Source organism: Camellia sinensis, chromosome 15 (genome assembly GCF_055761805.1).
Source record: "Camellia sinensis isolate YWXY chromosome 15, ASM5576180v1, whole genome shotgun sequence".
Taxonomy (NCBI): Eukaryota; Viridiplantae; Streptophyta; class Magnoliopsida; order Ericales; family Theaceae; genus Camellia; species Camellia sinensis.
Window position 1 is genome coordinate 17,178,086 of NC_138975.1, and position 24,122 is coordinate 17,202,207.

The following is a 24,122-nucleotide window of genomic DNA, read 5'->3' on the forward strand; positions in this document are numbered from 1 at the left end:
AAACAAGTGTAAGGTGTGAGAAGAAATGGGCCCCTGAATTAATCCACTAGGTGGCATTCATGAAATAACTCAACTAATGTTATTTTAACTTTATTTAATCTAATTTGATCACTCCAAATCAAATTTTAATTCAACCGACCATAAAATTCTGTAAATCCTAACTAGCATATAGATCAAGTCGATTTCGAAATCGGGCGCCGATACGACCTTCAATTCGCAATTTAAAACATAAAACACGAACATATCATTTTATCGCAAACAGATAGAAACACAAAAACAATGCGACACACATGCAATTTAATTCCGGATTCCTTCTAAATTACTATTAGGCATAATTAATCATGGTTTAGCATTAATTGGAGGTCGGGGTCATTACAGAAGAAAAGAAAAAAAGGAAAAAAGAAGTCAACCATCAAGCCAGGGGCATCCATTGGAATGAAATCCAATTAACTGTAAGGAAGGGAACTCTTGTCTGAATTCGGGGAAGCCAATGCAAGAAGGTACCACATTGCAAGAAGAACCAATTCTGAAAATAGAACGAAAAGAAAGGACAAAGACATACATAAAAGAATAGAGAACTAAGCTCAAATCAAGGCGAAGCCAGTTCCAGTGTTAGGGCAAAGATGATTATTGATCAAATTCACTACAAAAGTTATTACGCTATCCTTGAGAGGCTTGCTAGGCCGAAAACCTGAAAGGGCGACCTAGAAAAAAGTTAGAGCATGAAAAACGAGAAATCAAAAAAATATAGGTCGCAAGGTTGAAAACCCTGAAGGGGCGACTTTGACAAAAGTTAGAGCGCAAAAGAAGAGTGTCAATAGCAGAGTGAACCTCAGCCATGAACTACGTTGACCTGATTACCATTCTTGGGATACGTAGGCAACTTCATCCTGAAGTTCAATCTCAACCATATCTATCATATCTATCTCAACCCAATCACCTTGCCCAATTCACGTCGTTAGCTTCGCATCAATCCATGAGCTACACCGATTGCTGCGCATATCACATACTTGCATTGGCTAAGAAAGAACTAACTTCAATTAATAAGTGGAGAAATTTTCAATACTTGAACTTATCAGTAGAATCTCTATCTTGTGCAAAAGAGAGAAATCGAAATTGAGTTCTAAAGGGAACATGAGTAATACTAGGAGCACTATGAATGATCAGTTACCTTGAGTCTTTTTTTACTTTTGGGTCAATTGTAAGTTTTTTTTGTGTCATGCTTGATGTTTTTCTCAGTCTGCAGTCTTCATCGAGTCACCATAGCGTTCTGTCACTCAAAAGCACTCTTTATCGAGTCATCATGGCATGTATGTCACTCAAAGGCGCTCTTCATCGAGTCACCCTAGCGAGTCTGTCGCTCAAAAGTTTAACAGAGTGGCATGGTCAAAATTCTATACACGAATGTTCGCTCTAAACTCGAAAACGAGTCCATGAGTGGAATTCATAAACAAACTAAGAGTGCCCATACAGGGGGGCATCGCATTCATGATCATTGCAAAGTATATATGAGGAATCTGTCACTACTTTGGAGGGGACTAGAGTAAGTTCTCAAGCATGCTGGAGTAGAAGGGAAACATGAGTCTGTTTGGTTGACAACTATTCCAAGATCTGATGATCCTCATTACATGTACCTGCATAATGGTGAAACCAGTGGCCAATGACTGGACACTAGAGGCAATTTTCAGTATATCTGATCAGGTCATCATTCAAACATGGGGCATGAACCTAACCGGTGGCCAATGATTGGACACTAGGGGCAATTTTCAGTACATCAGATTGGATCATCATTCGAACAAGGGGCATGAACCCAACCTTTCCCTCAGTCCGCTCAGAGCCATTTGTTGGGCACTTTCCCTTGGATTAGGGTAGTTTACCCCCATGTTGATTCTGATATGATTCAGCTTTCGAAAGTTGTCTCTGACCATTTCAAAACCCTCTTAGGATTTCCATCTTCCCTCTAATTAATACATGTGCTTTGGATTATGCCTGCATGCTCATACCCTCTGGTTGAGTTGAATTGCATGATTCGTTGCTCTTGCTCTTGACTTTGTTTTGTAATTAACAGAGTTTTGTCGAGTTGCCTCTCTTTCTGTTGCATTTCAATGAGTTGTGGCAAGATGTACACTCATTTCATAAGGTACATGATGCACTACTTTATATACTGCTTATTTCCCTTTGCATACCATACGTATTCACCGTGCATCACACTGTTTTGTGCACCTGCATTGCACTGTTTTGTGCACTCATATAGCACTATTTTGTGCATTTATCTTATATTTCAACTTGCATTGCATTATCTTGTGCAAACTTGCATCACACTGTTTTGTGCATTTAACCTACATCGCACCTTCCACAGCACTGTCTTGTACATTCACTTGCATCGCACTGTCTTGTGCACTTGCATCGCACTATCTTGTGCACCCCGTATCACACTGTCTTGTATATTCGCATTTATTTCATGCATTTTACTTACATCGCACTATCTTGTGCACCCTTACATCGCACTATCTTGTGCACCCTTATATAGGTGAACAATTAGAAATTTTACTTTTTTAATTAATTCTGACAAATGAAAATTTCTGACAATGAGGTATTTATAATTTTTCAAACTACAGAGGACAATTCGTATTTTAAGCAAATCTCAGGAAGTGTATTTGTAATTTACCCTAAAATATATATTTATCTTTATTTATTTTAGTATTTACTCACTATCTATATTAGTTTAAGTCGCTTTAATTTTATTAGAAGGGATGTCATTCTAATATGTCAAAATTGTAAAGTTGATTGTATTTTTTTATTATTATTTATAAATCTTAAGAGAGGTAAGTGTAATTTACTCTTTAATTACTGAAATTTTTATATTTGCCAAAAATAAAAATAAAACTAAGAAAAATGAAAGAGGATGAAACTTAAGCAAATGGGGCCTCTTAACCCACTACCCTCCTTCGTCTCACATCCAAGGTTATTAAATAGGCATAATGTTTGGTATAATAGAAACCTCCAAAGAAGGGCCAAGGAGGAGAGTTTTTAGGCTTCGTATGATATATAAAGGGGAAATTACTCATAAGTTCCATGTGAAACATGTAGACACTATTTAATCCCATAACTTTTTGAGTACACCCAAAAGTCTTTTCCCCTCTCTCTCTACTTTTTGCTTCCCTCTTTACGCCTCCTCCTCTAACCCTAATCTCAGTCCTAAAGTCAAACAAGAAGGCGATGAAGAACAAGAATAAGAAGACGATGAAGAACAAGAACAAGAAGACGCTCATCCTCAGATCTGTGCTTAGATTGAACAGATTTGTGTATATATCTTTGTCAATTTCTCTCTCTTTCTCTCTCTATTTACAGATTTTTTTTGGGATAGTTGTTGATCTATGGTTGTTGTTGTTAATGATGAAATAGATCTATAATATCATTGAAACAGATCTGTAATGACTCAGATTTATACAGATATCACACAGATTTGTAATGAGAAAATTTTCGAATTCTGAACAAGTAATTTTCAAGTTTTAGTTACAGGCGGTGAAAACTGTAAAATTTTACAGTTTCAAATTTTTTTTTTAGTGCTGGAATAAATCATGGTTTAAAACTGTAAAATTTTGCAGTTTTATAACATTTTTAGAACTGTAAAATTTTACAGTTTCATAACATGTTTTAAACATTCTGACGAGTCTCCGGCGATGTTGAACATTCCGACGAGTACCCGGCGACCGTTTGACGGAAGTCCGACGGTAGTAAGATGTGAACAGTGTCTGTAAATTAAAAAAAAAAAAAAAAAATTTTAGTAACAATTAAAAATGTATTGGACTAATTAGTGCAAGTATTTTGTTTTGGAATTAGCTGGGTTTTGAACTTAGTATCAGTAAGTTCCCCATATATAAATTTAAAATTAAAAAATAGATCTACTAATACCTAGTAGTAGAATAAAAAAATGAAAACAAAAAGGCATCAACTTTACGATACAGAATTAAACAATATTGCCTGAATTGACAAATTTGGGCATATTCCAGTTGTCCTCCTTTTTGTAATTGTTTTTGTTGCCAAAACTACTTTCTAATCACTTGCCAATTTTATCACGTTTCAACTAATGCACATACAAACTTTCTCAACAAACCTTCTCAAATGTATCAAGTATTAAAAAATAAACAAATAAACAAATTTTGCATAACTACCAATGAAAATGATTTGGTAATTCGAATTTGAATTTGCCCAAAAGCTAAATTTGTGCTTGCCGGTCGACCACTCAAACGACTAGTGCGACACTTGTTTACCGTAGTTGTTATCCTTGTTAACCACAACTATCACTTTCTTACCGGACGAGTAATAAGTCAAAATTCGGACAATTTGGACAAATCAAAATTTGAGCGATGCGGCATTACTCTACCTGTCATTGTTGTGTATCATGAAGCATAAACTTGTCCATGTCGGATGCGTGTAATTAGTTTGCCAAGAATAAATAAAATGATTTAAGAAGTAAAATGAGCTTTTCATATTACCCATTTGTATATGTCTTGACTAGACTAGAACTAATTTTTTGCAGACTAAGACGAAATCAAATGGTTTATACCCATCTAAAAAAAAAATTCAAATTGTTTATGACTTGACAAACAAGTATACATACATGCACGTATTCTTCTCTTTGCTGCGAAATTTCTCAAATCCAATTGGGCAGAGTAAACTACTAACCCATAGTTTTATATGTAATCCAAGACATATATATGGGCTCACTTTCTAGATAGGTGACATGATATTTAACTAGTTATATCTGTGACAGTTTAAAAACGAATAATCCGAAACACATCGTGACATTTTCTGAATCAACGCCATTTACAATTTTTTTTTAAATTTTAATTATTATTATTATTTTTTTACATAACCCTACCTAGGTGAATCATTCTTTCTTTATATCCTAACTACTTAACAAAAGTAAGGGTTATTTTGGAAAATTAGTTAAGAATTGAATTTTTTGACTTTTTAAAACTTTTTTTTTTAAAAAAAGTGTAAAAAAAATAAAGAAATGATATAATCTAAAATAAGCTAAAAGCCAAAATTTAACTTTTAGCCATCTTTCCAAAAGAGTCCTAAATCAACATTCCTCAATCATAATTTTTTGTGTTAATTACAGTTTTTATTATTATAATTTGATCCAAATTTCATTTTAATCCTGGTAGTTTCAATTTGAATAATTTATTCCATACACTATAAATCTAATTCCAATTAATCCTTCCATCTAATTTTTTATTAATTTTATCCACATTTACAACCTAAAAAATTGACAAATATATCAAAATTATTAATTTTAACCTTCAATTTAGACCAAAAAACCAAACTAAAACCTTGAAAAATGTTTCAAAATTATTAATCTTAATCTCCAATTTGGACAAAATGACCAAATTAAACCTAAACTTACAGTATAAAAATTAAATTATTCAAATTAAAATTACAGAAACTAAATGGCCTCTTTTGAGAAGTAAATTAAAAGCCACTTTCCAACTTTTAACCCATTTTAGATCACATCATCTCTCACATTTTTTACATATTTTTTTAAAAAAAAAAAAAAAAAACTAAAAAATTAAATTTTAACCATCTTCTCAAAACACTCTAAAATTTGAATCAAACAACCAGGATGGAAAAATTAACCGTAATATTCCGAAACTACTGTAATAATTACGCGTATGCATACTGCGAAAGTTAAAAAGCAATGAAAATAATTTTCTATGTCAAGAATATCAGCTACATGTTAGGCTCGAATTACAGCAACACGCTTCATATTCATAGGTTGATATGATAAGTAAGACTTGGCGTACAGAATATTGAAAATTCTTTAAATAAGCCACCCCAATAGAATTCTTTATATGTTTCTTGTCTTCACCCAACGCTCTCCTCCTGACCATATAAATTCAATCATCAAGCTTTCAAAACCAACCAATCAATCAAACAAAGCTCCACCGCCATGTCGGTCAAGGCCGACACCGCTCTGAACAGCAGCAGCGGAGGCGAAGCCGCTGCAAAGCGTCCACGCATTGGCAGCTGCTTCCCCTTCATGGAGATTTCTATAGAACCTGGAATCAAGTCACTGAAACACTTGGATTCGAAGAAGTTCAAATCCGAGATCAAAAGATGGGCTAAAGCTGTTGTTACCTATGCTCGTCAAGTTAGCGACCGCTTTGGAAGCTCTCGTCGCAGCTCTCAAGAATCCGAGGAATCACTACGAAGTTCATGAATAAAAGTCTATACATCAATGCTATGATTTATACAAAATTGAAAAACTTCTCTATACTGGTTATACAAACTGTCTGAGAAAATTGTCACAACTGTCCCTTGGGTTTTGGTTTTTGTTCTTTTTGAGGAACATAGACCCATCACTGAAGGCTGAAGACAGAAGAAAGTTGAAAAGGAAATCTTATTTCTTCGAATCTACCGGATGGGTTTTCATGTCAATCGATCTTTTCTAATAAAGAAGATGTCTTTTCATTCCCGGAAATCGTCCTCAAAAGCTGCTTCGAACACATGTCCTGTGCTTGCGTTGCGTTCTTCATCCGGTTGGCTCTTACCCAAGCAGGTTCCTGTAAAAAAAAATTAATAACTGTAATGCTTAGTTCTCAATTTTTCATTACATCCGTTTGTTTCAGCAGAAAACATTTCTGTACAAAACTCTTTCCTAATGTTTGGTTACAACCTTCAAAATAATGTACAAGTGGTGGTGGTGGTGGGGTGGTGGGGTGGTGGTGGTTAACATGGTCGTGGGATGGTGATGGTGTGGGATGGTAGAGGTGGTGATGGTGGTGGGAGGTGGATGTGGCAGCGGTGACGAGTAATGTAATGGCACTGGTAAGATTTTAGTCAAAAAAACGTTTTTCACCTTTCAAAAGTAAAACATCTCAACAAGCTTACTTTTCGTTGATCACGAAAAATATTTTTCATTAACTTTCATTTTTCCTTAGTACACCAGACACCATAACATGCGAAAAATGTTTTCCACCAAAACAAAAAACAGAGGGTTAATAATAGGCATTCTTGTTCGACTGTATTCGAACAAACACTGTCTAATCATTAAGAGAAATGCAGATGTGGGTGGGTAGAATTTTTGTGCACGAAAAAAGTTGTATAGAATGTCACCTCAGGAACAAGGCGAGAGAACACAAATTTAATTAACAAGAGCACGTGTTCGATAATGAGGATCGCTGCAAGTCCCGGTTCAATTTTCCATTTCCCTTCCTGATCATATAAGCATACTAGAAGCGCACAGTTGGTGCATATTGACATCACCATCAGAAACTGAAATTCAAAGCTGTCTCATGTAAGTAGTACGATTGTTGGATGAGTAGACTGAGAAGCCGAATGTAAAAACCACATCTAAACAGTTTAATAAAATCAATGACAGAACATCGTTCCCAAGGGTAATGGATGGATTTTTTCTTCTTAATGCTTGAATTAATAGTTTGCAGTAGAGATAATAAGCTAGATATTCAGAATTTGTTAGTTGATTGATAAAGTGAATTGCCAAAGCCATGACGAGGAAAATAACATTTAACGGCCGAAATGTTAAAAAAATTCGTTTTTTTTTCTTTCCCCCCACATGGAAATATTAGTAGAATACTGGAATTCCAATATTTCCACCAATGCATGCCTAAATGCACAGAAACACTACTGATCGCAAGAAATGCTTGTATGAGAAATAAATTTTAAGAAATGAATTTTAGTTTAGTCAATGGTGGACCCAAAAATTTTACAAAGGGGGGGGGGGGGGGGAGGTAAAATTAATTCCATTTTGACGGGGCCAAAATACTTGCATTTGAAAGAAATTAGTATATCTGGACTAGAAAATTCATCACTACATCTAGATTATCTTGTTAAATAAAATTTAATTCTACCTATACAAGCATTCCAAAATTTCAAAACATTTCAATTTTTTAGAGTTCTCTCTAAACAAATTTTCAAAATGATAAAAACAAAACAAATTCTTCATATTGTATAGTAATTACTATAAAATGTAACTTTCAATAATATAATACGTTCAAAAAATTTATATAAATAGTAGGAAAAAAGAAAACAATACATGTATATTTTTGTATAGAGATAAAGTACTTTGTAAATAGGATGAATGAAAGTCTTATCAACAACACAATGAGATTGAGGTGCCAGTGAGTTCAGCTAAGACGGGTTTTTTGTAGTAATATTCACAGTGCATTTAGAAAATCACCACTAAAGATGGACACTACAATGATTTTAGTCTGGAAAAGATATAACCGATACCTGAAATATATTCAGCCAAGCTCCAATTGTTGCTGCAGCACGGGGAATGGGCCTTTTGAACATGACAAGCAGCTTTAGCGCATCAGTTCTGATTTCCGTGATGTTGTTCTGCACACAAGACAACCGTACAAAGTACAAACTTTCATTTACTTTGTCTAGACCTGATATGATTTAAAAAAGCATCAGTAATTATGTTGAAAGAGCAACTACGAGCATTAATACCAATGCAGCAAAGACAAAGGCTGGCGGGAATGCACAAGCAAACATCATAATCATGCCAAACTGCAATGCCAACTCCAGAAAGTCTGCAAGTGAATTGTTTTAAATTTCACACGGTTATACAAAACCCACATAAAAAATTAATAATATTTGACTATCTCCATGGTGATTCGAAACCACATGAAAAGGAAATGACAAATATACAATCTCCATTTAAATGCATTTTAATAGGATTAATTATTGAATATCACCTTACGCCCTTCCAACTTTAAAACGGTATGTTAGTCCCCTCAACAATCAAAAACTGTACAAAGTGGATCCCTCTTCTGGAGGGGTTGAAAGTGAAGCAATTTCGATAGTTGAGGCATCTAAATGTACATTTCTGGATTCTATGTTTTTGAGAAACGGAGCAAGAAGAATGCTTCTTCTTGGGCTTTCATTTTTGAAAATGTTGAGATTTCTTTGAGGACTTGCAATAACACTTTTGATCTTTGCATTTAATCAACAAATCAGGGCGGTCACAGGCTTCACCAAGAAATTTTGCTTGTTCTTCAAGGAGGTTTTTAAGTTGAGGGGGATAAGGTGATATTCAGTGCCCATTTTGCAACTTTAAGTTAAGTGAGTTTGGAATGGTTTTTTTGGTTGAATAGATAGTTGTCAGGGAAAAAGTGATTGATACATACGTATGATATGACATTTTGGCTCTTTTAGCCAAAAAACCACAAACCAGTAAAGTTTAATTAACCCCTCTCAATAAGAAATAAAACCATTTAAATGCATTTTTAAATGGAAACAAGAAAAGAAAATGCTTTCCAAATAGTTTCTGAAACAGAATGAGATGCTTTAAATTTCATATGATTTCCAAATGTTACTGCTAGACATAAATATATATATTTCTGACAATTGCACGGATTTATACATTACCATCAAAGAGCCCATCTTCAAGTTCCGCGCCAACACTTGCAGAATAAGTAGGTTTAAGATACTCTTTCTCTACCCTATAAATGAACTGGGTCTTCCCTGTTGACAAACCTTTCTCGCGTTTTCTCTTCTTTCTACATGGGAAGCAATGCATAAAACCGCATTCTAGGCATGTATGAGAAAGATAAAGCTAAGCTACGATCTATTAATTACAAGGCTTGAAACAGATTATAATAATGGAAGAGGCTTACCGAATAGCTCTGTACTTTTTGTAGCTGTATTTTAGATAGGGTAAAGAATTTTCCATCAGATTTTCAAGCACCTGGAAAACATTTTCCGGCACAAAAGTACATAAAAATCCAAAAAAGAATATAAATACAAAAAAGATAATCAATAATATCTTCCTACCTCAGACACAATTAGACGTTGAATCAAAACTTGGCGAAGAGTAGCAAAATTGCGGTGAAGAAGCACATGGTAAAAAATTCCAATATATGACTGCATGAAATAGAGGCCAAACACCTACAACGGAAAGAAAATAGTAAATAATTAGAATTCGGTAACCATAAAACACCAGATTCATAAGGGATTGCACCGATCTCTCCTTTTTACCTTGTAAATCAAGCTGTCAGCCTTATATTCTGTGCTTTCATTGTTTTCATATTTAATGAGTCTGACTGATATCTTGCCCCCAATTTTGTTAAAATACTGTATCGCAAAAAGATAGACCACGGTCAGCCCAAACCTGAAAACAAAATATTTACACGGTGTTATAATATTTTAAACAATATTATGTAATAAATACAAGTCATTGATACCTATATTTTGGATGAGTCAAGGGGACAGGTCATTGATCCATATATTTCGGATAAGTCAAAGAATTTATGGAGGAAATACTGAAACAAGAAGTTGACACTACAAAGAAGATAATTGTGATAACCCAACCCGTATTACATTTAATTATGCATGGGATTATGTGTTTGATATGAATTTCCAAGTTTTAAGTATGTGAATTTTGTGATTTTGGAACTTGATCTGTTGAATGTAGAAATATCTGTTGCAAATACCACTTTGAGTGGAAAATTGATAGCCTTAGAGGCGCGATAAATCAAAATCAACTTCATATCTGTGATTAACATATTTTTTAGAGCCTACAGTGAAATTTTGTAAAATTACGATTCGTAATGATCAAATTAAAATTTATGAGTTAAGCCTTATTTGTGTTTGGCCTCTTGTGTTCTTCATTTTGCGGGAGAGTTTGTTAGAGTAAGTTAGAGAGAGAGGAAGAAGAAGAGCTAGGGTTTTGGAAGAGAATCAAAGGGCAAACCTTAGGCTTGAGTTAAGGTATAATAATCTACTTATAATCTTTGTCTCTAACTCATCTTTGGCATGAAATCAAGATTAAATTGGAAATTTTAAGCTAAGGTCTGAGTTGTGTAAAGGTTTGGAATAAAATCAAGAAATCTCTTCATTTTTGTTTGACTTGAGTTCAATCTTGTGATTAATCCATGAAATAAATTTTTGATGGTTCATACAAATAAGATTTGTTGAAAGGTCATTCATAGATATATGTATTTTGAGCTTGTATATGAAATTCATGATTGTATGGAAAAGATGAGACCATGAAGTTGATGCAAGATTGATAAGTTTAATGTGGAATTACACTTGTATCATGCTTGTATATCATGTTTTTAAGTGAGTTTTGCTTTGATTTGAGCTTGGAAATGAGTTTGGAAGGTTTGCATTTTTGGCAATTTTTGGACGGTTTGATTTTGCCTTGACCGCACAAACGGCAACGAGCTCCGCACGAGCAGAACATGATGAAAAATAGAGGTTTGCATTCTGCTTAAACCACTGCTCGAGCGGCCAAGGCCACTGCTCGAGTTGTCAAAGTGGGCGCACGTACAGCCAACCCTGTTTCAACTTATACCTAGTAACTTCAAAAGGCATATCTCCCTCATCTGAACTCCGTTTAAACAATTCTTGAGCCTAAATTCAAGCCCCAGAAGTCTAATTTCCAATAGTGGTAGTCTCATATCCAAATTCTAAGTACACAAATAGATTTGCTCAAATTAGTGAAGACTATTCACTTTCTTTATAACCGTTTCATGCTATTTCCTCTCCTAACCTAGTTTCCTTTTGTTTCTTCCTATTTTCCTAGACACGAATTATGACCCATTGAGGACTAATGAATTTAAAACCAACAAAAATAATTAGTTAAGAAGCAAAGTAAAGGATTGATTTATTTGGTTAAGAAAAGATTAAGAGAAGTAAATTTGATCAAAAGTGTAATTCTATGTTCAGATATGTTGTACCATGCGCATTGTGTTTGCAGGTCATGATTCGAGGACCGGTCAACCATTTCTGAAAACCACTGTGAGTAATAGTATAGTAAAGATATGTTTTTCATTATCTATTTTGATTTATGTACGACATAATCTTCTAATAATAGTATAGTAAAGATATATTTTTCATTATCTATTTTGATTTATGTACGACATGATCTTCTAAATATCGTATTTTGTCAAAATGCACAAGTTTCCAAGAAATGTGAAATGAGTTATGAACAAGAAATGTGAATTGTTTATAATATGATATGGGGGCCCAAGGCCGTTCCGTTTATGCTATGACATGATATGAATTGTTTAGTCTTTAAGACCTACTGATTTCTGGTATAGAACAAAGTTTTGTACGAAACTAAGTGCTACAGTGGGAATCACTTCTAGAGTCCGTACGAGTCACCTCTTTGGTCCATACATACATAAATGTTGGGTCCGAAGCCGTTTTGATATATGATTGGACCAAAGGTCGTTTTGATATGTGCAAATTGGGCCTAAGGCCGTTTTGATATATGATTCGACCCGAGACCGTTTTGATATGTGCAAATTGGGCCTGAGGCTGTTTTGATAAATATTTGGCCCGAGGCCATTTTGATATGTGCAAATTGGGCCCGAGACCGTTTTGATATGTGCAAATTGGGTCCGAGGCTGTTTTGATATATGATTGGCCCTAAGGCTATTTTGTTTACATGATTATGGATATTGTGATAATATTATGATTATTACGTTGTTTACTGTATTATTACTCATTGAAATTCGCTCACCCAATATTATGTATTTACATGTAGGTAATCCGCAGCATGGAGCACACCCCTAGAGTCAGCTTCAGGAGCTATTCTTTATGAGACCCAATCGAGTCCGCCTCCGAGATGGAGTTTTGTCTTGACTCACACCACACCTTGATCTTATTTTGTTTTTGCTTTCGTAGTCTTAGGTTGTAAACACTATATACAATTTTTTCTTTGACTCCTATATTCTTGTTAGGCTGTTACATGGTTATCTCTATGATCTTGCTCATGATCAGCACAACTCAATAGACTCCTTCTCATTATATGCTTCCGTTATGGCCCCATTAACATAAATATTTTGTATGTTCATTTGAAGCCTTCGGTAATCCATGGATTACTGGCCGGTTATGACCCAAACTTTTAGGGACGTGTTTGGCTCATGACAATAATAATCATATACCATGCAGTCTGCATTAAGACCATCATCTTAATTTTTTTACAAATGAAGGCTTAAATTAGAAGAATTTTATGGTAGGCTACGATATCATTCTCACTGGACAAACTATTATTGATGATGCATGAATATGTACTATTAATATCAACAAAGCTTGTTGTGGGTGATCCATCTAATGCTACATAGTTTTAACTTCAAATGGAAAGGAAAATAACTTCATGCAGCATTGGACCGATCTCATGTCTCTAGTGACTACTATATTTTGTTAAATGTATCACAATGTGATAAGTTCAAATGAAAATGCATGCAGAAATACACACATGTATATTCGCTGCATATATATGTGCTAAACAAAGCAAAACAAGCATAAATCAGACACTAGGATTAAAAAATAATAAGATAAGAAAGTGAACTAAAACAGATGCTAATAGTTGCAAGAAAGAAAGGATAATAATTTCTTTTTCCTAAAAGGAGCAAAATAACATAAATTCAAAACAACAGTAATGAGATTCTCACTTCATAAGATCGGACCCAATAACCTCGTAGAGATGAGCATAAGCCAATTCAAATGGAAGCTGAAGGCATATGATACTCAAGATAATGATGGCATCATTTCTGAATCTCATCAGACATCCGAACCATTCCTTCCTTTGAAATAGCTCCTTCTCTTTTGTTTTATCGTTGCCCCATTTCTTTATGAGTTCCACAGGAGACTGGAAGGAACTCCACTCCATTTCCAAAAAGTTATACCCAGGGTCTTCTCCAAACGGACAACTAATTTGCCACCTACAACACACATGGGGAAAAGATTAGAAACAACATTAAACATGAATAAAACAGCAATAAAAAATATAAACAAGAGGGAAGGAGGGAGGGAGGGAAGAAGCAATTCTTACTCTCCCCCCCACAACCACCACAAAAAAAAAAAAAAACAAAACAAAACAAAAAGGTTTTCCGTGGTCAACGGAAAACAAACTTGTTAGGGCGAAAAATATTTTCCACCATTTTAAAGTGGAAACCATGTTCCAGACTAAATTTTTACCAATGCCACCATACTACCACACTTCACCACCACCACTACCCCAACACCTCCTCCACCACCCTACCACCACTACTAATACAATCAACAGCACATTAGGTTCAAGATCACAACCAAACATAAAAAAAAAATTCCAAGAAAAATATTTTCTGAAAAAAAAAATTCCGTAAACAGTTTTTCTGTTGGAAAATGTTTTCTGCCGAAAAAAAATGAAGCATTAGATCCAAAGGTTAACAGCAACTAAATAACAGTTGGATAAATGTGATTACCTAGCTAGGAGGGCAGAGTTTTTACGCTTCCAGAATTGGAAAAACAATACAGCCCATGATATAATGCTTATGAAGAAAACAGGGAGCACTAATAACTGCCATGATCTGAAGAAAACAGTAAGCAATCACAGAAATTATTATAATTTACAAACCAAATTACATCAAATTCTCAAAATCAATCTATATGCATAATAAAAGGTACAGTAACCTACCCAAAGTCAACCAACTGCAGGGTAACCCCGAAAATAGCTGGAAAAAATATCCACCGCGTATACATTCCCAGGAAGGCAAAATATATTGCAATCTACACCGTAAATTACATTATTAAAGGTTATTGCAACTCAAAAAATACAAATGAATATGAATTGCAATAGCAACTAGCACCATATCAAGATTCACCTTTGTCCCAAAATATGAATAGATCTCATCCAGAGGCTGTCGTGTGACGTCCCACCAGTTCAATGCCCAATTTCTCAAAAGCCACTTCCTCTTTATTTCATCTATAAACCACAATTCATCTGAGTGTCCCAGAATTACAGGTAACTTTGTTATACTTATACATGAAAGCTAGCATACCATGCAAAGGAAAGACTTCTTTGACAATGCCCTCCAACTCCAACTTCCGAACAAGAGATTCTCCCGACTTCCAGTGGAACTCTTTGCCATCAGATTTTAAAGTTATAACCGACTTGCTCTTGTTCACCTGTAAATGTGAAAGTAAGAATCAATCAACAAGCAATATTGAGCATACAAGGAAACCGCAAAGCCAAGAATCCCATAACAGATTAGTTTTACGTTCTCGCACTTGGTTCACTGAATTTACACATAAATCAATGCATATGCATAAACGGAAAAGAAATATGGAGACACATATAAGTTTAATATGATAGAGCCCAAAAAAGATTTGTTATGCATGTGGGATTTTGTGAATTGATTTTGAATTACAAAGTAAAAAGGAGAGCAACATCCAAGCAATAGAGCCAGCAATTGTGATAACACCATAAAAAAGGGAAACTAAAGGGAACTGGCAGCGAGTTCACCTAAAATTGGATGGCCATGTTTTTGAACTCTACGATCCACAAAGAAATGCACGTTCATTGCCTTAATATAGATAGCCAATGTCCATTTAAGAGAAACAACAACAAATAGAACAACTCACCACTCCATATATAATGTGATGGTAGCAATGATAACGCTCGCACCAACTGAACAATGAACCATCAGGTTGTCTGACAAAAGCTTCTGCCTCATCCCACTCAAACGGTAGATCCATTCCTGAAATCAGTATCAAGCAATTAACAAATAAGCACAAAAAAACATCTTTTTTTTCCGCAAATGATATACTCATCAACGATAACAGAGCATTTCAGAGGAAGAGAAATAGAGAAGGAAGTCCAAATCATGGACAGACAATGAAAAAAAACTAAGGAGTAGCAGAGTAACTATTACCAAAATGAGTTCTTTTCTTTAATTGCAACTCAGCTGCAGCTCTCCCAAGAGTTTCCAGAGGTGCTGCCAGCTAAAAAAGTGATGATCACAGAATGTAAATTCAGACTTAGTACATGACTGAATCAAATCATAATGCCAATGTGTTTAAATCTTACAAATAAATGCAACAATTTCCCTCTTTATAGATATTATAGAACCAGTTAGTAAGATTCCAACATTCTTGTGATAGTATGAACTTATTTAACTGATAATATCATAACCATGGAACAGAACTCTAGTCCATTAAAAATTGGGGTAATTTCAATAATTTATGCTGCAAAATTAGAATAATCATGAGTAGAAAATAAACTATGAGTTCTCATATAAGAAATACCAGATAGAAGCTTCTAAATACTCCCCTAATTTGCTTTCTCTACACCCATCTTGTGAAAGAGGGGCTTGGCTCAATGATAAGATTTGCCATTAGAATCACTGATAGCACGAATTCAAGTCACGAAAACAACCTCTGCAAAAATGGGATGAGGTTTGTTTCCCCCAAACCCCGGTTTAGCGGGAGCCTCATGCACTGAGTAGCCCCAAATGTGTAGAGAGAGAATATGGGTGTGTTTAGATGCATCCATACCAGACAATTTAGTATCCTTGCATAACTTTGGCAAAAAAGAAAAATTAATAAATTAGAAAATTTAATTGCATATACTATCAATCCATGGATTTGAAACATCAGCTGGTAAGATACAATAACAATGTTAAAAGGTATTTCATTACATACTGTCAATTGCACCAATGAGCAAAACACTACAATGTGTGGATCATTTTGACATACTTGATAGTTTATCACAGTCTTCTATTGCAACACAAGATATAATTGCAAATAAAAGGACAACCAGAGAACACATAAAACATAATAGGATAGAGATTGAACCTTGATAAATTCTTCCTGAAAACCAATAACTCTGTCAACAATCAACCCAGCCTTCCTGAACACATCAACAAGAAACTCAACGCAATCATAACTCTCATCCCCTTGCTTCCCAGCCCTCCTTGGAACCACCACCGCTATCTCAAAAGCAGTTTGTTCTTCTTCCCCATCCCCATTCATTTCCAAACCCACCCAACCAAACGCCCCAAAACCCAAAAACCCAAACCAAGAAAACCTTCAAAGATTCCAAAAAACCAAATGGGTATCTCTTTCTAGAATCGATAGAACCCTAACTCGACCTCAAAGGTAAGTTCTTGATAAAATACTGATTTGGGTCTCTCTGTTTAAGCTACAATGAACCCAAAAAAAAAGTTTGTTTTTGCTCAATTGGCGATTTGGGTCCTCAGCCAAAAATCAAATTTAAGCTTTTCAATCAGGAAAATAACGCTAATATGGTAACACAGGGTCGAGAGACAGAGAGACAGAGAGAACAGGTGTCTGTGAGCTCGGGAAAAAGGGGGGGAGTTACTTTTGGGATTGACACGTAAGGGGGTGTCCAAAGAAGTGGACACCTGGTCCCGTGACCGTTGCCACTGGGAGAGAGAAACGGTGGTTTGTGTTTGTTGTGTTCGAGTGACTGGCGAGGCACGAATGCCAATGCATGTCATTGGTTTCTATGACAAATCTAATGGTGTTGATCGCTCCTGATCTTCTCTATCCACATCTGCAATTGCAAATTGCTTGCAGGTGATGGTGGTGGTCTGATGGTGATGATGAAGAGAGATATGTTTTTGTTACAGAGAAAGGGGTTTTGGGTTTTTCCAGAATTGAGAGATGTGTAAAGGAATACATGCTTCTTGTTCCATTCTTTGGTTCCCCCCATTAAAACACTTGGGACAAAGCTATTAAGCAACTAGGCCCTTTGGGTTTCCCTCGAAAATCTTTGAAATTTAATTTTCAAATTGAATATTGTTTGAGACTCCACAAATTTTTCATAATTTAACCTACAATGCGGCTGTTTGGGAAGTGAATTTTTTTGTAGGTTTTTTTAGTTGTAGAATATTATTGGAGAAAAAAAAATTTGTGTTTGGGAATATAGTTGAATTTTTTTTGGTTGGATATGATATTTGTGAAAGAAAAAGTGAAATGATTATAGGATTTGATATGATATTTTGTTTAGATTGATTTTTTTTTAATTTTGTAAAACATTTGTCTTGTAGCGAAAAAAATCAAAAAATAAACCAAAAACCTAGTTGCCAAACACTGCCATTGTGGAGTGATTATTTAATAATTTTAAAATATTATTTTTTGTCATTTACCAGGGCGTCTTGGCAATTGCTATTTTATCATTATCATTATTATAATTTGACAAATTGTTAATGAATAGTAATAAATTGTCAAATTATAACAATTGTACTTTAATGGTCATTTGTATCTTTTTAGACCATTTCAGCAAATGAATAGAAAGAAACAATGATTTAAAACCTAGACCGGTGAAAGCAGGACTCGGGCCTAGTTCTGATCCAAATTATTTGAATCATAATGATTGAAGGGAGAGTTAAAAATTTAATTTCCTTCCAAAATTAAATCTAGAATTCAATCAGTTTGTTGGAAAGGAATGTTAAAAAAATTTAATTTTTTTAAAACAAGCAACTTTTTCTTATCAATTATGACTTTATTAAATAGTATTAATAAATATTATGCTAACAAATTTTATTTTTATTTGAGCATGTATATATTTATTTATTTATAATTTATAATTATATTTTTAAAATTATATAATATTAATTATGACGTCATGGTTTCGATTATTTTGACTCGACGGTTAAACCGATGACCCATCTATCCAGACTCTTTTTCGGTCCGCTCACCTGTTCGAGTTTCAAAATATTGGAAAGAAATGCAGAAATAGCTCCACCAGACATCCTATTTCATTTGTTTGTTTACTGAAATGGTCTGAAAATATGAAGAAAAACTGGAGAAAGGGAGGGAAACATTTGCTTTTGTAGGATCAATCTTCTGTGTAAATAAAATAAATAGAAATAAATCCAAACAAATAAATAAATAACGTACCGAATTTATTTATTAAACTGAATAAATAATTTAAGACCAAGTCGAGTGTGTGACACTTTGTCCTTAAGACAGATTCGCCCCGCTACGGTGCTTACGGTTGAGTGGCGTCTATCTCTCAGGATACAATGATCTTCACAAAATTGTTGTAGCACACCAAACAAATTTGTACGTCGAACGAAACCTGTGTTCTAATACTCTCTTTAATTTATTCTAAAACTAAAATGAAGAATAATGCAAAAATAGAAAATTTTGGACAACAATGGAACAAAATTTCAGACTATTTTTCTGACTGGTTTTTTCGATGTCTCTAAAAAAAAAAAAAACCAACCTCCACAGATTGCTGGAATATCAATTCTATTTATAGGCAACAAAAAGTGTCCGTTTGAATAGTCAATAGGTGTCTTATTCAAATTAATCGATTTGAATGTAAACTTGACCGTTGCTTTCAAACAATTTAAAAGGTTATGAAGTGCAACAGTTACAAAAACTGTTTTAATAAATAAACTATTAGAATAGTTAGAAAAGTTAATTCATAAAAAATCTATCGCTTGAAAGAAATAACTTTATTAAACTATTTTAAATAGTTTAATCAAATTTTTAGGAAACCAATTAGGAAATAAAAATTTGAATTAAGAATTAAATTAAACTCCCAAAATTACAAATCTTAGGAAACCACTTAGGAACCCAAAATTTGAATTTATAATTAAATTAAATTCCCACAATAATTTTTTTATTGAAAAATTCAAATGAATTTTATCAAAGAAATTAATGTTAAACCCGAAAACGACGTCATCTTCCCATTCACTCATAAATGATTTTGACGTTCCGTTTTCACCACTTCACCTTTTCGGACCCACCCCAAAACACGTTTGGGGTCCACCCAAATTGGGTTAAAAATATGCCTATATAAAACCATTTTCCAACAATCCCCCACATGAATGGAATTTGACGGAGAGAAAATGCAACAACATGATCTAATTACAGAGAGTACAGAAATTGAAAATATTCTGCAAAGGATAGGTAGCTTTTGGCTTTGAACCTTCCCTTGTGAGACACTATCGGATTTACTAGCTAACCAGTGAACATGATGTCTTGAACTGTTCAGCCGTTTGTGTAAACCAAGACAATACAACTCACACAGTATATTCCCAGACACAGTTTAGTTCTCACTATTGTATTCATTTTGGCCCTGAACAACCTGGTCTTTCATGAGTGCTCTAAAGACTTGTAGCCCTTCACAAATCTTATAGAACCCGCCCAGTTCACACTCACATAGGTGATTCTTATGAAAAGTATCCTGCTATACTCCACTAGGTTTACCTAGATATAAGAATCATTAAAATTTTACTTAACCTCAAACGCTGCAGACATCACTTATTTTATCATAGAAATGGGTAGGAGTTGGACTCCACAGTGATCTTTCTGAGTCAATCACAACTCGGTTGTCCCTTTGAATCTAGATCTTGGGATCTCCAGTCAACTAGGTTAGGTTGCCGTTGTGGTAACTCTTATTAAATAGGCTTTAGTCCCATTCCCCTCGGTAAATTCTCAACTAACTCTCTTGCTAACCCTTTGGTTAGTGGATCCGCTATGTTGTCTTTAGACTTAACATATTCTATGGAAATAATTCCATTAGAGAGTAGTTGTCGTACGGTGTTATGTCGACGACGAATGTGTCGTGACTTACCGTTATACATATGACTCTGTGCTCTACCAATTGCTGATTGACTATCACAATGTATGCATATAGCAGGCACCGATTTTGGCCATATTGGAATATCTTCAAGGAAGTGGCGAAGCCATTCTGCCTCTTCCCCTGCTTTGTCTAAAGCTATGAATTCAGATTCCATAGTAGACCTAGCAATACAAGTCTGTTTGGAAGATTTCCAAGATACAACCGCCCCACCAAGTGTAAAAACATACCCACTGGTGGACTTCGAGTCTCTAGTATCCGATATCCAATTTGCATCACAGTATCCTTCAAGTACTGCTGGATATCTAGTATAGTTAAGCCCAATGTTACGAGTAAATCGAAGATATCTTAGAACCCTTATCATTGCTTTCCAGTGTTCTACTCCCGGATTACTCGTATATCTACTTAATTTACTTACTGCATAAGCTATATTTTGGCGGGTGCAGTTCATCAAGTACATTAAGCTTCCAATAATTTGGGCATACTCTAATTGAGAAATACTTTCCTGTACATTTTTAGAAAGATACAAATTAACATCTACAGGAGTTCTAGCAAGATGATCATCATCTTTGCTGAATTTGTCAAGTATTTTCTCAATGTAATGAGATTGTGACAAAGCATATCCTTCTGATGTTTTGGTAATTTTCATACCAAGAATTACATCAGCAATGCCCATGTCCTTCATGTCAAAATGTTTATTCAACATTTTCTTGGTAGTTTTAATCATCTCATTTATTACTACCTATGATGAGCATATCATCTACATAAACACATACAATGACATAACCTTTATCTGTGTTTTTAATATAAACACATTTGTCACACTCATTAATTTTAAATCCATTTGACATCATTGCCTTGTCAAATTTCTCATGCCATTGCTTTGGCGCTTGTTTTAAACCATATAATGATTTAACCAATTTACACACTTTCTTTTCTTTCCCTGGAACAGAAAACCCTTCTGGTTGTTCCATGTAAATTTCTTCATTTAACTCACCATTTAAGAAAGCGGTTTTAACATCCATTTGATGAATTTTTAGATTGTATAGAGATGCAATGCAATTAGCATTCTAATGGATGTTATTCTAGTAACCGATGAGTATGTGTCAAAGTAATCAAGACCTTCTATTTGTCTAAATCCTTTGACTACAAGTCTTGCCTTGTATTTGTCAATTGATCCATCCGCTTTCATTTTCCTTTTGAAAATCCACTTATATCCAAGAGGTTTACAACCTGGTGGTAAGTCCACTAGTTCCCAAGTGTGATTTTGCAAGATAGATTCAAATTCACTGTTGACAGCTTCTTTCCATAAAGGAGCTTCATGACTGGACATAGCCTCTTTAAAAGTTAAAGGCTCATTTTCTACCATATATGTTAGAAAATCTGAACCAAAAGATTTTGAGGTTCTAGCACGTTTACTATGCCTAGGTTCCTTTTCTTCATTTTGATCTAACTCTTGTTCTTGATCATGTTCTTGATCATTACTAGTAATAGCATCAAAAGATCTTTTCTTATTACTAGTCTCTTGTCCAATCTTATTCGGAAATACATGTTCAAAGAACGATACATTCCGAGATTCAATAATAGTATTTATATGCATTTCGGAATGTTCTGATTTATGAATCAAAAACCGATATGCACTACTATTCTTGGCATAACCAATGAAAATGCAATCAATGGTCTTAGGACCTATCTTAGTCTTTTTAGGACTAGGAATAACCACTTTAGCCAAACACCCCCACACTTTTAAGTATTTGTAGGATGGTACTCTTCCATGCCACAATTCGTAAGGTGTTTGATTCACTTTCTTTCGGGGTACTTTATTAAGTATATAATTAGCAGAAAGTATTGCTTCCCCCCACAAGTTCTGAGGTAATCCAGAACTTATTAACATGGCATTCATTATTTCTTTTAAAGTCCTATTTTTCCTTTCAGCAATTCCATTTTGCTGAGGTGAGTAAGGAGCAGTGGTTTGATGAATTATTCCATGTTCTTTACAAAACTCACCAAAAGGTGATTCATATTCACCACCTCTATCACTTCTAAGTTTCTTGATTTTCTTACCAAGTTGATTTTCTACTTCATTCTTATATTGAATGAAAGTTTCCAAAGCTTCATCATTGGTTCGAATTAAATAAATATAACTATATCTAGTATAGTCATCTATAAAAGTGATTACATACTTTTTTCCACCTCTGGTTTGAATTGATTTAAAATCACAAATGTCACTATGAATTAATTTAAGTGGTTCCGTACTTCTTTCAATTGAATGAAAATGAGTTCTAGATAATTTTGCCTCAACACAAATTTCACATTTATGATTTGAATCAATGTCAAATTTAGGTAAACATTCCATATTAATTAATCTACGCAAAGATCCATAATTAACATGTCCTCGTCTACCATGCCATAAATTTGAAGACTCAAGCAAGTAAGAAGAAGATGTAGTATTATTAATAACTGAGGGTACAACGGTCATTACATTTAACTTGAAAAGGCCATCAGACATGTAACCTTTTCCTACATACATCCCATTCTTAGTAAGTACAAATTTATCACTCTCAAATACTAGCCTAAACCCATTCTTACTCAACAAAGATCCGGAAACAAGATTCTTGCGAATGTCCGGTACATGCAGCACATTGTTGAGAGTGAGTTCCTTTCCAGATGTCATCTTGAGTACAATCTTTCCTTGTCCTTCAACTTTGGAAGTTGAGGAGTTGCCCATAAAAAAGTTGTTCACCATTATCCACAATAGAATAAGATGTGAACATCTTTTTGTCGGCACAGATATGGCGAGTAGTACCAGTGTCCACCCACCATTCTTTAGGATTTCCGACAAGATTTGCCTCGGAAACAACTGCAGAAAGATTGATGTCATCGACACCATTGGAAATATTATCCACTTCGGTCATGTGGGCTTGAGCAGGCTTCTTGCTTGTTCTTCTTTTGTTTTTGCTTTTGCTACGGCAATCTTTGGCCCGATGTCCCTCTTTGTCACAGATGTAACATTTGCCATTAAACTTGTACTTTTTATTTTCCCCCCCTTTAGAGCCTTGTGATGAACTTTCTCCAAAAGACTTTCGTTTCTTGGTTTTTGAAGCATGTTCCACCACATTTGCCTTAGACTCCATAGGAAGCTTACCAGCCCGCTTTTCAGAATTGCGGTTGTCCTCCTCAATCCTCAAACGCACAATTAACTTGTCCATAGAAATTTCTTTGCGCTTGTGTTTGAGGTAGTTCTTGAATTCCTTCCAGCCTTTTGGCAATTTTTCAATTAAGGCTGCAACTTGAAAGGATTCACTGAGAGACATACCTTCTGCGTGAATGTCATGCAGAATGAGTTGGAAATCTTGAGCTTGGCTGATCACAGTTTTTGAATCAACCATTACAAAATCCAGGAATCTACCAGCCACAAATTTCTTTGAGCCGGCATCTTCCGTTTTGTACTTTTTCTCCAACGATTCCCAAAGTTCCTTTGCTGTTTTGATTGGACTATAGACATTGTATAATGTGTTGTCAAGTCCGTTCAATACGTAATTCCGGCAAAAGAAATCGGCATGTTTCCAAGCATCAACCGCAGCAACCATTTGCCGGTCGGTTTCATCCTCTTTCAGGATAGGAGCATCTTCACGGAGGAAACGAGCCAGGTTTAGAGTTGTAAGATAGAACAACATTTTCTGTTGCCATCTTTTAAAGTCAGTTCCTAAGAACTTCTTTGGCTTTTCACCGTGATTTATCGGTACTGTTACAACAGGAG

At 34.8% G+C, this 24,122-nt stretch overlaps 1 protein-coding gene across 2 annotated transcripts; it reads right to left on the reverse strand.

Moving 5' to 3' along the window:
- Positions 1-5,926: 5,926 nt before the first annotated feature.
- Positions 5,927-17,478, reverse strand: LOC114271242 (anoctamin-like protein). 2 transcript variants are annotated; one of them, XR_014356910.1, is made up of 16 exons: positions 16,600-17,478; positions 15,678-15,747; positions 15,388-15,503; positions 14,805-14,931; positions 14,628-14,728; positions 14,441-14,532; positions 14,229-14,333; positions 13,437-13,706; positions 10,012-10,144; positions 9,808-9,921; positions 9,651-9,721; positions 9,403-9,533; positions 8,482-8,564; positions 8,260-8,367; positions 7,123-7,294; positions 5,927-6,569 (listed from the first exon to the last, which is right to left on the reverse strand). XR_014356910.1 is itself a non-coding variant. In XM_028212871.2 (16 exons), the coding sequence occupies exons 1-16, from the start codon at positions 16,774-16,776 to the stop codon at positions 6,441-6,443; spliced, it is 1,986 nt and encodes a 661-aa protein (XP_028068672.2). In that variant the 5' UTR covers positions 16,777-17,478; the 3' UTR covers positions 5,927-6,440. The 2 variants fall into 2 exon arrangements, 1 of the variants encoding a protein (XP_028068672.2); XM_028212871.2 differs by having other exon boundaries at positions 7,123-7,281.
- Between the last annotated feature and the right edge of the window lie 6,644 nt (positions 17,479-24,122).